Below are 13629 nucleotides of genomic sequence, written 5' to 3'. Positions count from 1 at the left end.
TTTATGGCCACCAACATAGATAATATAAGTTTTCAAATTAATGATAAGCATTAACTTTTGTTTGTTTGGATTAAGTTTACCAATTTGATTAATTTAATGTTTATGAAGCTGCTGTTTGGGTACTAGCTTAGACTATAAATACAACGGCTAGAGTTACAACTTTAGTTTTAATTTAAATAAATTTAGATATAGGTAGTTGATGTTATTGACTGTATATATTTATGTTGACCATGCCCATCTCATGTAAAAATGATCATCGGCAATAAATATCTTATGTCTTACTATGTTCCTTACTCTTGACCATCCATAAATAAGGGAAACTTCTGTACATGTGTAGAGTTCGATGAATTTAACAATAAAATCACGGGGACATTGGCGGAGATCTGCAATCGTAACTAAAAAATAGACTTATACCTCTGACATCACGTGAAGACAACACTGCGTACTGGGTTTTTAGCGTGAAGACGGAGTCGAAACGGATGACAGTGTGCAATGACTTGTCTGAAAACGTTGTCAAAACTATGCTCTCCGCAATAGTTTTATCGCTCCGTCTTCAGTCTCCGCGCGGTTCTAAAAAATGCACAGTTTTGCAGTACACACGCAACAATTTACTTGTGCAGAAACGTACGGTAAATCCTTGCGTGTAGACCGGCCTTTATACTAAGGTATTAATATTTTACTAAAACACACACTTTATTAGATTCCTTGTAGCAGTAACCCTAGGTACCCATTATAGTGTTATTTAAATAGAATGGATTTAATTAAAAATCAATCGAGAAAAATGGAAATTCGCTTAGTCAGCAGGTTTGCTGCGGCGGAGGTATTTATTTTGGATTATACCCACTTGCTAAAGGGGTATGCATTTCAGCATGTCAGTTTTATCTTGGGCAATTTACAAAACTACACAGCTACAACAACTTTGTATTTATTTGAACCCCTAGAGAAAAAATAATGTTATTGACATATTTATCAATTCATAAATAAGGGACATAATTTAACTGTTGGCCCGTGTGTAAAAGAAGGTATATTTACAGATTATTTCAACCATGGCTTTAAACTGTGTTTAACTCTCAGTCTGTGCAAAGCAATAAACTTTCTTGAACTTTGTCCCTTTTACTGACAGATTTATTATTTAACACATAAAATCTCAGAAGCTTTTTGGCCCACTCTTCTCCAGCAGAATCTATACCTATTCTAGAGCTTTTAACAATCCGCTCTTCAGGTATATCTTCACCAGATTCAACCCACATTTCACTCCAAGTAGTCAAATCCTGCATATTACACTTTTCTTTTGTAATGCCCATTGAAATGCATAACTTGGCTGGACCGTTGCATAACTGATGAGATGGAATTTCTTTTAATTCTTTTTTAGGTTTATTTTTATTAGGTTGAAATCCATTTCGGTTGGTTGCCATGAGTTCTAAACCTTCAATAGGATCTAGTGCTCTTAGCAGAACAGCTGCGCCATCACCTGAAATTATTTACGAAACTTACATTCATGTTATGACTTATCGTTTTTACAGGGGCTTGGTGGGCTATGGCAGGAGAACTAAATACAACTTACTTTACTTGACGCATAAAAATAATAGGCCTATATTTCCGATTTCAGTATTTGGATCATTTAGGAAATATCTGTATTGTTTTCGGTCTCCAAAAGGAGTGGCGAATTGACAAACAATTTTGATTTCAAAATGTGTTGCTGGAATAGCAGGCAACAAAATTTGTCGATTAGCATAATGTTATTTTCCGTTTCATCTTACGTACAGTTATAGTCGTTGAAATGACATAACTCTTACACCAATGGAAAGATGAGATTCTGAAATTTCATTTCATTATAAGAACAAACCTTATAACATATACTATATTGATGTAAAATTGAGTTACATGTGAATGAAAAAACGCGCTAACTCGCAAATGCCGTGTTTTGTTGCGCAATCATAAAAGATGAGTCATTTCAAAAAATCAGAGCAGACGTAATTTTTGTTCCTAACAAAAACAAGTGGTACCACTCAAGGGCCCACTAGAAAAACGTTTTTTCTAGTGGGGCCTTGTACCACTGCAACAAGCATGAAGTAAACATTCATTTTGTAAAAAGTATAATGTCATAATACCCACATTCCAACAGCTGATGAACAGTTTAATTGTAAATAACCAATATTTACGAATTGCTCATGTGGCGAATCGACAAAAGTTGTCGATTTATAAATCGCATATATATATATATATATAACAACTTCTACATATGAATTACAAAAGGGTAAAACTACCCCTAACAATTAAGAATACTCCTAACATTCAAACATATATGTATTCACTACCCCTGAGGATTAAACTATCACTCTAGGGGTGGTTTTGGGCCCGATCTGTGCGGATCCTTCTGACATGCAATGCCCCACCGGCATCACTTCACCAAAACCAGTACATTTCCATTCTTATGAGCATTGAGCCTATTCCCAAAGCCTGCACGAGTGTGTACCAATTAAATATTTTCACTGATATTTTTCAATAGAATAATTTAATTTTTACCATCTATCTATAGGCTATATTAATTAAACGTGGTGCCATGAAAATCGCAAAGGTCTACCCTCTTCATAAAAAAGGGAAACTGATGAAGTGGGCAACTATAGACCAATTTCCTTGGTCCCCACGTTTTCAAAGGTGCTGGAGAGTTATTCTGGCCCGTCTCCAGAAGTATCTACACCAGAAAAGCCTTCTGTCAAAGGGACAACATGATTTCATTCCTGGCAGATATCATAACCGCTGTGACAGATATAATCGAATACATCCTGGACAACTTGGAATATGGAAATACAGTAGAACCTCTTTAAGCCGAACCCCTGTAATCCGAACGTCCACAAATCCGAACGCCTAATTGAACTGTACTCTATACACAGTACAGTAGTTATTTATTTTTAACGTGTACACACTGTAATTCTTTCTATTGTAATTAACAGTACTGTTTATTTACTATGTTTACTACTGTATTCCCAAATAAACACTATTATATTTTATAAAGCATTTTTTCACTCTACCTGTAACAATTAAGAGCCATTTTAGCCACATATTAGCTATTCTTATATGTAAAAACAACAATATGTCCTGTAATCCGAACTATTCAATAATCCGAACTACCCCCGGTCCCAATTCGTTCGGATTAAAGAGGTGCTACTGTCTATGCAGCCTTCCTGGATCTCAGCAAGGCATTCGATTTCCTGGACCATCAACGCATCATAGAGAAACTTCGAACTTTTGGTATAGATGGTTCCGCAATCGCCTGGTTTGGTTCCTACCTCTCTAATAGACAACTAGTTGAAATTAGGCCTACTGCAAATGGAACAACTAAGTTAGCGTGGTAAAATCTAAGCTGTTAGATGTATCGAGAGGAGTGCCACAAGGTTCTGTTTTGGGCCTCGTCGTGTTCGCACTGTTTTCAGCAGATTTCCCTGATTACATGGATCAGCATAGCCACACCGTCATGAGGTTGCGGATGACTCGGTACTTTTAACCAGCAACACTGAACTGGAGCCCCTTGAGCTAAACAACCTTCTTGCCACCAAATGAGCCATGGAATACTGTGCAAACAATGACCTGGTTTTCAACAAAAACAAAACGCAGCAAGTATTCCTTGGGAAACTTAAGGACGACGTCACTTGCCCCCCTGACATACAAGCTACTGAGTCAATAAAACATCTTTGAATAATCCTGGACCAGGAACTGTGTTGTGGTGCCCACATCGATCATCTCTGCCAACGACTCAGCTCCTCCATTTTTGCTCTAAGAAGGATCAACAGTATTTCAACAGCCAATGCAACACGGGCAGCATAACACGCACTCGTTGAATCCCATCTTAGATATGGTGTAATTCTATGGGGAAACTGCTTAAAGGAAAGCACTCAGCGAGTTTTCGTTCTCTACAAAAACTTGCTGTGGGAATTCTCGGGGGCCTCCAGAAGCAAGAGAGTTGCAGGGACGTCTTCATGTCTCTCCAAATCCTTCCGCTGGCCGCCATTTACATCTGCGAGGTTGTTGCCTTTTCTACTTCCCTTAACCTCCCAAGAAATTCAAATATTCATAAACACAATACCCGAAACCGATTCTCTAAGAAGCCATCCTATGCTGGGTCCAGACTTTTAACCTTCTCCCAATGGACATCAAAGCCGGCAACCGAGGGACAATGAAGAGAAGACTTCAGAAATGGATGCTCAAAGAGCCTGTTTACAGCACTGAGGAGTTTGAAGCCCGATGTAGAAGATCGTAGAAGAATGCCACTTTTATTTAAAGAAGCCAAAGATATATAAAAAAGTACCGTATTTTATCTCTACTTTTGTGACTTATTTCTGAGCTCAATGCTTATGTAATAATGTTCTCTCTCTCTCTCCCTCTAAATAACAGACGAAAATATACATACTTATGCTAAAAAATTACATTCAAGTTTAATTACTCCATAAAAGTACTTAAGTTATGTTCAAATATAGGCTAAATCAAATCTTTAATTTATAGCCTATCGTTAATGTTTATTTGAAATACCTTTCCAAAATCTTTTAGATGCTTCTTTTGACATCCATAGCTTTCTCTATTAAGGTCGATTCACACACTGGCCTATCAGTCCAATCATAGTTCCGTTACAGTCCAGTTTTACACAGTAGGCTAAAGTCACAGTTGTAGGCCTATCCATAATTTCTCAGTCAAACTGTCAGTCATTTGGTATCAGTTATTCTTCCGTCACTTTATTTACAGCATTGTTACAGTAAAAAATGTTTAATTAAAACACAATAGGCTATTCTATAAAATGTTCACTGTCCGTCTTGTTGATTGTTTTAAACATTAAGTTAGCCTACTTAAAGTATTGTATAGTCGCCATTTCATCGAAAAGTAAAATATTAAAGCATTTTACCAGGTTTTTTTTAATGTAATATTACGTTCTCTATAGGCTATCTAAATTAAATGTATTTTGCTCAAGTTTAAATAATTATATAATAGGGGCATAAACAGCCTATTTTAAAACTTACCATGACTTGAAATATTTATGAGATTATACATTCCATAAGTTAAATAAACAAAGGTAGTTCCAGGTTTCATGTACATTGGCTTGCTTTTTTCAGTTATCTTACCACCATATGATATTGAGGCCTTATCCAGTCCTCCTAAATAGCTCTCCGTTTCTACAATTATACCTTTCAATAAAACACCGTTTAACATTTTACGAACCAATATTTTCCCAAGAAGTGCCTTTGCTAACTCTACACAAGGTGTATTAAAGAAAGAAAAAGGTAGGCCTAGTCTTGGATCTTCTCTGTTAGACTCTACCGAAGACTTGCTGATTTTTCCCTTGTTTTTAGAACTGCTAATAATATCACTTGTTATTGTGCTGCTTTGAGCAGCAGAAGTTAGCAAATGACTCTCAGTCTTGAAATAAGGTGATGGTAAAACATTTCTCCTCCTGCCTTTATTTATATTAGCACTCATTTCTAAATAGTCTTCCAAAATGGGTTAACTTGTGTTTAGGCCTCCAAACAAATTTAGAGTCTTGTAAGTTAAATAACAATTAAAAAGGTAGGCCTAAAACTTACATTGTAACTTAAATAACACCAAATCCACAAAGAAACCAATTTATAATTTAATATTTTCTACTCCATAAAGAAAACACAAGAAACGCTCAAAACATAGCCTAGGCCTATATTGAACCATCTTTTTGGTAAAAAAAAAAACCTAGGCTAGCTAGGCTGCATCTTATTGCTTGTTTAATTGAAACAAACAAAAATGAACGTAGGCCTATGTAAGTTTAATTATTCTAAATTGGGGTTAACATTTAAAAACTTTGACTTGACCACAAACAAAAACTGTCACTGTCAACAACCACTCAACTGAATTGTGACTCAGACTCACTCAAATTCAAATAACATGCCATGATGCCGACCGTGCCAGGATTCAGGAATGGGCACACGCAAGGCCACGGCCTTGGCACACGGGAGGGACTAAAGCGGCCCACACACTAGCGCACATGTGCCTTGCGTGGCTCGTGGTGATGTGACTACTACGAGCGGCTCGAGGAACATGTGCGATTCAATTGGTACAGTGTTGCCACCGCGTTGTTGCGATTTTACCCTAAAGGCGGGCTAAAATTACCCTAAATTACCCTAAATCTACTTTGAGTTACCCTAAAAATTACCCTAAATGTTAATATTTGCGTTTAATGCTATAAAACATTGTTAAAATCATATAAATCTTATATAAGGTGGTTAATTATACAAAATGAAGTTCCAATACCAATCAATTTACGTAAAATTATACTCGATTCTAAAACACCACCCGAAAGAAGAACAAAATGTTGATATTGATCAGCTCTATCGACTATCGTATAGCGAAAAATATCGAATCAAGAACTATCGTATTTTTTTTACTGTATCGACCCATTACTACTGTTTTTGAACAATCATATCTTTAAAATACAGTACGGTACCACCAAAGCTTTAATCTATACATAGTACACATTTCTTGACACAATTTGTAAAATAATCCAGTTTAATTCAGTTCAATCACATAATTAAATATCAAACCCAGTAACGAATAATATTTCATATTTTATTAGGCCTATAACGTGTTATAGAATCGAATACATTCTAAAACAGATAATTCCCAACTATTGATAAGATCGATTAGGATAACTTATTATGAAAAATTCATCATAGCAATCGATTTAAACCGGTTGAATCGAATATGATGGCTTGGCCATAGTATTTAATGAACGTTTTTTGCCAAATTTTGAAGTTTTTTTCATTTTTTTAGTAAAATTTCCATTGTTATGCTAACTTTTAGTTTTACCCTAAAATTACCCTAAATCTACCATTACCCTAAACTTTACCCTAAGACCAGTAAATTACCCTAAAAAAGGGTAATTACCCTAAAAGTGGCAACACTGATTGGTAACCACACACTAAAGACACATGCGCGCGCACCACCGTCTTTGACGATGCAAATAGTGGGCTATAACAGCAAATTCAACAGTTATATTGAAATCATTCTAATAAACTCCTTTGTATCGTCACCATGTTAATTTTTACAATTTTTTATTTTGCATTTTTTTAACATGGAAATTTTTTTAGAGTTGCAAGCAAAGTCACTAAAGAATAAAATTTGCCTTAAAAAACAGATGTGATTATACACAACCAATTAATTGGGTAGTTATTAGTTGTATGTATTATGGTTTTGGGTTTTTGGGAAATAAGTTATTAAAGAATATGAGGGTTGTATGATTTAATATAAGGGTATAAGGGTCGTATTTAGAGTATAAGGGTTATAGACTTAGATTTAATTAGTATGTTTGGTTCACATCGATATTAAGCTCTCAAAGAGTTAATTTCAGTCTTCACAAACTTATCGTCACTGCCATAGGAAACACCCCCTTGCATTTTCGTTATCAATAGCTCCATAATTTCTTTTCTCATTTATTTGTTTGAAAAGTTTACACTTTCCACGTCCCAAGAACACGTTTGTGATCTATAAAGCTCAATAAAGTTAGACCAAATCTTTCTTATGCCATTAAAGGACATCTTAACCGCACAACAAAGAAGTAAATAATGACCAAACAACAAGGACAAATAAAATGCAACACGAGGGACAGTCAATGTAACACGGTGCCACGCAGGCGCAGACCTTGTAGTTCCCGAACAGTATATGCAGCTATGGTTTGTACCGCTAGTTCACGAACATGTGCCTCGGTTTCCCACAGACTGGCGCGCATCATAACAAGCTCGCGCACTTGTGACGATGCTCGAAGGTCCGGCGGCAGGCACCAGGCACCTCGCATGCGCGTCGCGAGCATGGGCACATTTACCCACACATTGAGGCGCATGTGCGTCGAGCTGTTCGCGCGTCACATGTGCGCGCACAAGCGCCCTAGTGTGTGGGCCGCTTAAGGCTAAAGGTGTAGTGAGTGACGTCATATCTCTATTGGCTAATGTCTTCTCTTGAGGCGACACGATTACCGTAACAAAACTATGTGATTTCAGCGGCGTTCGTGGCATAGTTGGTAGCGCTTCGGATTGGTGGTCAGGGGGTCCCGTGTTCGAATCCCGCTGGCAGCAATAACTTTTTGTCAACAAATTTTTCATATCAGCAAGTTTGGTTGGTTAGGTTAGGTTATGACAGTTAAATTTTATAATACAAAATTTTAAAATTAATTTTATAATTAATTAAAAACTAGTGTACCTGTTGCTCAAATTCGAGCAATTGCGTAGCATTACAGGTGACTCACGAAGATTATTGAAATACTCACGATCTACACAACAGTTAGATATAATCAAAATATTTTGTAAATCGCAGAGGATACGCGTCCGGTAACCGGACGTGGATTAGGCGTCCGGCAGTTACTGTCATAACCTAACCTAACCAACCAAACTTGCTGATAATTAAAAAATCAAATGAAGGTTCAATTCTCTTCATAACATAAAATTATAAATGCCAAAATTCTAACAAAAGATGTACAGTTAAGAAGAAATTACATTCAAAGCAAAATCTGTGACAAAAAGTTAAAGAAACCGATGGGTTTCGAACCAGGGACCTCCAGGATATCAGCCGAGCACTCTATCCACTACACCACGAACAACGCTGACCGAACACCGTATCGTTGTGGTAATGGCGTTCCGGGACCCCACAACCCGGTGACGTCACTACCGGACGCCTAATCCACGTCTGGTTACCGGACGCGTATCCTCTGTGTTTGTAAATATCTTGTCTTTTCTCAAAAAGCTGACCTTTATTTTTAATTATTCTACAAATGTTTCCCTCTCATAGCCGCATTAGGTTGTCTATAATAACGATTATAAATTTAAAAAAAACATTATTTCTTTTCTTCTACTTGGTTGTGTTCTATGACTTTTTCTATGTTTCCATTTTTTGCAAATCGGTTATTTCAATGATTGCTCAAGAAATGTAGCATAATGTTAATTTAGTTTTATTTTTAGCCTATATCAAATTGTCCAGGATGTCTCGCTTTTTTCCATTGTAATAATTTCACCAACCCAAATTTCGTCTACAGATGGAATACGCCAAAGAATATCACCTACGTACAATCTCCAAGAAGTGGTAAAAAAGGAAGAAACCAAGCCATACAATAGATATAAGTTAACTCCATAAGAAATAATTTTAAGAGTTACTGTGATATTAGGATTTTCCACTGATTTGGTAATAGAACATTATATTGCAAAACATGACACGATGCAGAATAGCAGAATAAAATTGATTTTAAAATCAGAAAAACCCATTGCAAATACTGTACTTCATTTTGAAAAATTCAATAAATCACAATTTAAATATTAACAGCTGTTTCATTAAAAAGTAGTGTTGAATTATGCATATGGTAAACAAATTTGAAGATGCAACTTTAAAGGCTTCTGGGGCAGAGCCCCAAGGGAATTTACCTCGTTCCTCTTTTGATGGCTCATCTATAGACCAAGACCTTTCTTTAGAGACCCCTACCAAGTTTCTAGGCCCAGCCGTTCTATCAAATTTGCTGGGACAAAAACCCAGTTTTTCCTCCATAAGAATAACATGGGATGGGAATTCAAAGGCCGCTGGGGCAGAGCCCCAAGGGAATTTACCACGTTTCTCTTTTGAAGGCTCATCTACAGACCAAGACCTTTCTTTAGACACCTCTACCGAGTTTCTACGCCCAGCCGTTCTCTCAATTTAGCTATGACAAAGAAAAACAGTTTCAAATTAATATATAGATTATAAGTAATCATTAATTAGATTTTTATCTTATATAGTTTTTATATTATCAGCAAGTCTGGTTGGTTAGGTTATGTTATGACAGTTTAATTTTAAAAATTAAAAATTTATTTTATAATTTTAAAACAATATTTTATAATTAAAAAGTTAATTTTATAACTAAATACCCCCGCCGCAGCAAATCTGCAGACTAAGCGAATTCCCATTAGCCTGATAGGATTTCACATTAAAATGCCTCCTTAAAATATCATTATTCCCTATTTAAATAGAATTAGTTTAACGAGTACTTAGGTTTGCTGCAACAGGGAGGGTAAAAAGGTGTTTTTTTATGTTAATAGTTTAGTAAGAAACGAATGTATTTTCCAAATTCGATCAAAATATGTTCATAAACAAGTAAACTACAACAGTTGACTTATTCTCCATAAGAATAACATAGGGATTTTAAATTTACAATTTTTTGGAATTTTCTCTGTAACCATTAGGCGCACTATAACGCTTCAAATACTAAATTATTTGTTTTTTTTTAAGCTCTTCAAAATGGTTTGGAAATAAATTGTAAAATTTTGTGTTTTTAGGGTCAAAAATGGGAAAAACCTATTTTTACCCCATAAACCCCCGTTCCCATAGTCCGATCATGCTGGTTCGCAAACTCGTTCGAATAAATGTAGGTTTACGCGTTTGTACCAAATTTCATCAAAATCGGATCATTTTTGCTCGAGTTATCGTGCTGACGGACACACATATAAAATAATATAAAATAAAATGTTTTTAGGGTACTCTGGTATTTTGATTTGCTTAGTAATATAGATAAATAAATATATAAATATATATATATATATGAATTTGAACGGATGGTGTTTTTGGCCTCTAGGGACCTCAAAACGAAAAAATAAATCGGTCCCGGGTCCAGGTCTTACCATGAGTGCTACGGTAATAGCTTATTCCCTATATGAGAAATTCGCTAAAATTAAAAAAAAGTAATTTAAATTGTTTCAACTTAGCAGTTCTAGCGGCGAACGCTGACACTACAAGATATGTTAGCCTTAGTCCCTCCCGTGTGCCCCACCGGGCCATGCCACTCAACCGGTATCTACTCAGGGGAGGTATAGAAGAGGCTACGATAACAGCTGTGGGCTTCTTATTAGCTGAGGGAACGCCATTACCGTAATAAAACGGACATTAGCCATCGGCCTCGGTGGTCTAATGGTTAGCGTGCTGGGCTGATATACTGTAGGTCCCGGGTTCGAATCCCGCTGGTAGCACTAACTTTTTGTCCAAGATTTTTTTTATTATCAGCAAGTTTGGTTGGTTTGGTTTGGTTATTACAGTTAAATTTTATTATTAAGTCATTATAAAATTTTAATTGAGCAATTTCTAGTTTTATTTTAATAAACAGAATTATTTAATTTTTCCGATTACTAAACTTTTGTTATATTAATTCTTTATCAGCAAGTTTGGTTAGTTCGGCTAGGTTATGATAGTTTAATTTTATAATTAAGGAATAATAAAGTTGAATTTGAGACATTTATAATTTTATTTTATGAACAGAACTATTTTTGCGATTAGTAAACCTTCATTGCCAAAGTGCTCTCTACTACAGCGCTGTTCACGGAGGAATTTTGAACTAAATGCCTCTTTCGTACCTCCCCTAACGCCTCTTTCACACGACGCGGCGCGCGCCGTGCGGCGCCCGCCGGATCCGGCGTAGGGCTATGGGAGTATATGAGTCCCTTCACACTATGTCCGGCGCGCGCCGCGCGGCGAATTCGCCGCACGGCGCGCGAGTTACCGCCGGATGCACCTTGAGCCGGACGACAGCGCCGCGCGGCGTCCACGCCGGACCACTTGGTGAAGGTGCATTGGTTCTTATGGGAGCTTTCACACGGTGCGGCGCGCGCCGCACGGCCCAACCCCTACGCTGTCTCAATTTAGGCAAACAACCTGACCAAGAAGGTGCAACAGTTAATTAAGAAATTATATATCGTTGTATCGGAAAATAATATATTTAAAGCTATTACAAAACATATATTTTTATGTTCATCCCATGCAAATCGGTCAACTTAAAGTATTAAAACAAATTTTTTTCTTTAATAACTAGAGGAGAATATTTAGTATTAAGTTAATAATTTAGTAATTTAAACGTAATGTAACATTTTTTTAACTTCTAGAATACAATATTTTCAGATATGACGAATACTTATATATAATACGTAAAGGCGATTTCTATAAAATACTACTCCTCTGTTAATAATGGACGGATTTTTACAAACGATGTGTCAAAATTAAGTATTTGTTGTGTACCCTTTCACCAATTCCTGTTGTAAAAGTCCTCGGGCTTTGCCCTCCGGCCATGAAAATCCCAATGTATATCTTATGAAGACAAGATTTTGTTTAGTTAAACCATAGACTAACCAACACAAGTAGACTTCTCATCCCATTGTTAATTTTGAAGCTCGTTTTTCATGTCTAGTTCATGTACGCCATACTGGGCGCTAGTGTCGACGAAATTTTGTTTCTATTATTTTAGGGGGAGTATTTTTTATCTATGGTTAAACAGACGAATAATTAGTATTAATTACAACTGTTCATAGTACACACATGATACACAGAGAGTTTTCGTTTTCAGTTTCGATAGATGGAGTGGAGTGAGCGTTCGTTTTCAGAGTGAGTTCGTTTCCAGTTTCGATAACTGGAGTGGAGTGATTGGTTACATTATCTATGAGTTGACTCTTTTAAGTCGACGGAAATTGTGACAATTATTCGTAAAAAAACTACTTTTAGCGAATTTCCCTATAGGGAAGTAGCTATTACCGTAGGTCTCATGGTAAGACCTAAGCCCGGGACCAATTTACTTTTTCATTTTGATGTCCCCAGAGGCCAAAAACACCATTCGTTCAAATTTTTATATATCTATAGATATACAGGGTGTCCCGGAACTCTCTACCAATATTTTAGGGCATTGTTCCTGGGTAAGAAACATATCTAAATATCATATTTAAATTGTCCGGAAGTCCTTAGTTACTCAGATAGCCGCCATTTTGTTTTTTTCACTTATTAATTATTTTCTGAAGATTGGTTAAACATACGAAGTTGAAACTTTGCACAAACATTAAAGACAACTAGACAAAGCTACAAAAAAATTATGACGATTTTTCAAATTCATAAAGCAAAATGGCAGCTGATTAAAATTTTGTTTCTTACATTTCTCGAAAACCGTTGATTTTACAAAAATTTTACAAGAATAACTTTTTTAAGGCAATTTTATAAACAATCGATCGACACCTTAATCTTTAAGATCGGACGATTATAAACTGAGATATGGCAGTTTTAGTGATACGTGACCGCTTTCAGCATGTGCTGCAACTAATATCTGGCGGTCACGTATCACTAAAACTGCCATATCTCAGTTAATACTCGTTTGATCTTAAAGATTAAGGTGTCGATCGATTTGTAATAAAATTGCCTTAAAAAAGTTATTCTTGTAAAATTTTTGTAAAATCAACGGTTTTTGAGTAATTTAAGAAACAAAATTTTAAACAGCCGCCATTTTGTTTTATGAATTTGAAAAATCGTCATAATTTTTTTGTAGCTTTGTCTAGTTGTCATAAATGTTGTTGCAAAGTTTCAACTTCGTATGTTTAACCAATTTTCAGAAAAAAATTAATAAGTGAAAAAAACAAAATGGCGGCTATCTGAGTAACTAAGGACTTCCGGACAATTTAAATATGATATTTAGATATGTTTCTTACCCAGGAACAATGCCCTAAAATATTGGTAGAGAGTTCCGGGACACCCTGTATATATATATATATATATATATATATATATATATATATGTGTGTGTCCATCCGCACGATAACTTGAGTAATTTTTTTACGATTTTGATAAAACTTGGTTTAA

The 13629-nt window shown here is 35.9% G+C and overlaps 1 protein-coding gene across 2 annotated transcripts; it reads right to left on the bottom strand.

The window, feature by feature from the left end:
* Window positions 1-909: 909 nt before the first annotated feature.
* LOC128989909 (uncharacterized) lies at window positions 910-5997 on the bottom strand. Of its 2 annotated transcripts, none has more exons than XM_054412039.1 (2): window positions 5887-5997; window positions 910-1471 (listed from the first exon to the last, which is right to left on the bottom strand). In XM_054412039.1, the coding sequence occupies exons 1-2, from the start codon at window positions 5906-5908 to the stop codon at window positions 1071-1073; spliced, it is 423 nt and encodes a 140-aa protein (XP_054268014.1). In that variant the 5' UTR covers window positions 5909-5997; the 3' UTR covers window positions 910-1070. The 2 variants fall into 2 exon arrangements, with proteins under 2 accessions (XP_054268014.1, XP_054268013.1); XM_054412038.1 differs by lacking the exon at window positions 5887-5997 and adding an exon at window positions 5010-5859.
* Between the last annotated feature and the right edge of the window lie 7632 nt (window positions 5998-13629).

Source organism: Macrosteles quadrilineatus, unplaced genomic scaffold, assembly GCF_028750875.1.
Source record: "Macrosteles quadrilineatus isolate MER2022 unplaced genomic scaffold, UCM_ALF_1.0 Scaffold_3__2_contigs__length_128488019, whole genome shotgun sequence".
Taxonomy (NCBI): domain Eukaryota; kingdom Metazoa; phylum Arthropoda; class Insecta; order Hemiptera; family Cicadellidae; genus Macrosteles; species Macrosteles quadrilineatus.
The sequence above is the reverse complement of the archived record's forward strand: the minus strand, read 5'-3'. Positions and strand labels throughout refer to the sequence as shown.

Bases quoted from the DNA above. Each gene is read 5' to 3' on its own strand.
- LOC128989909 (XM_054412038.1), bottom strand. From the start codon at position 5,466: ATGAGTGCTAATATAAATAAAGGCAGGAGGAGAAATGTTTTACCATCA. The intron at 1,472-5,009 runs GTAAGTTTTAAA...AAATAATTTCAG, and splicing joins CATAAATATTTCAAGTCATG to GTGATGGCGCAGCTGTTCTG.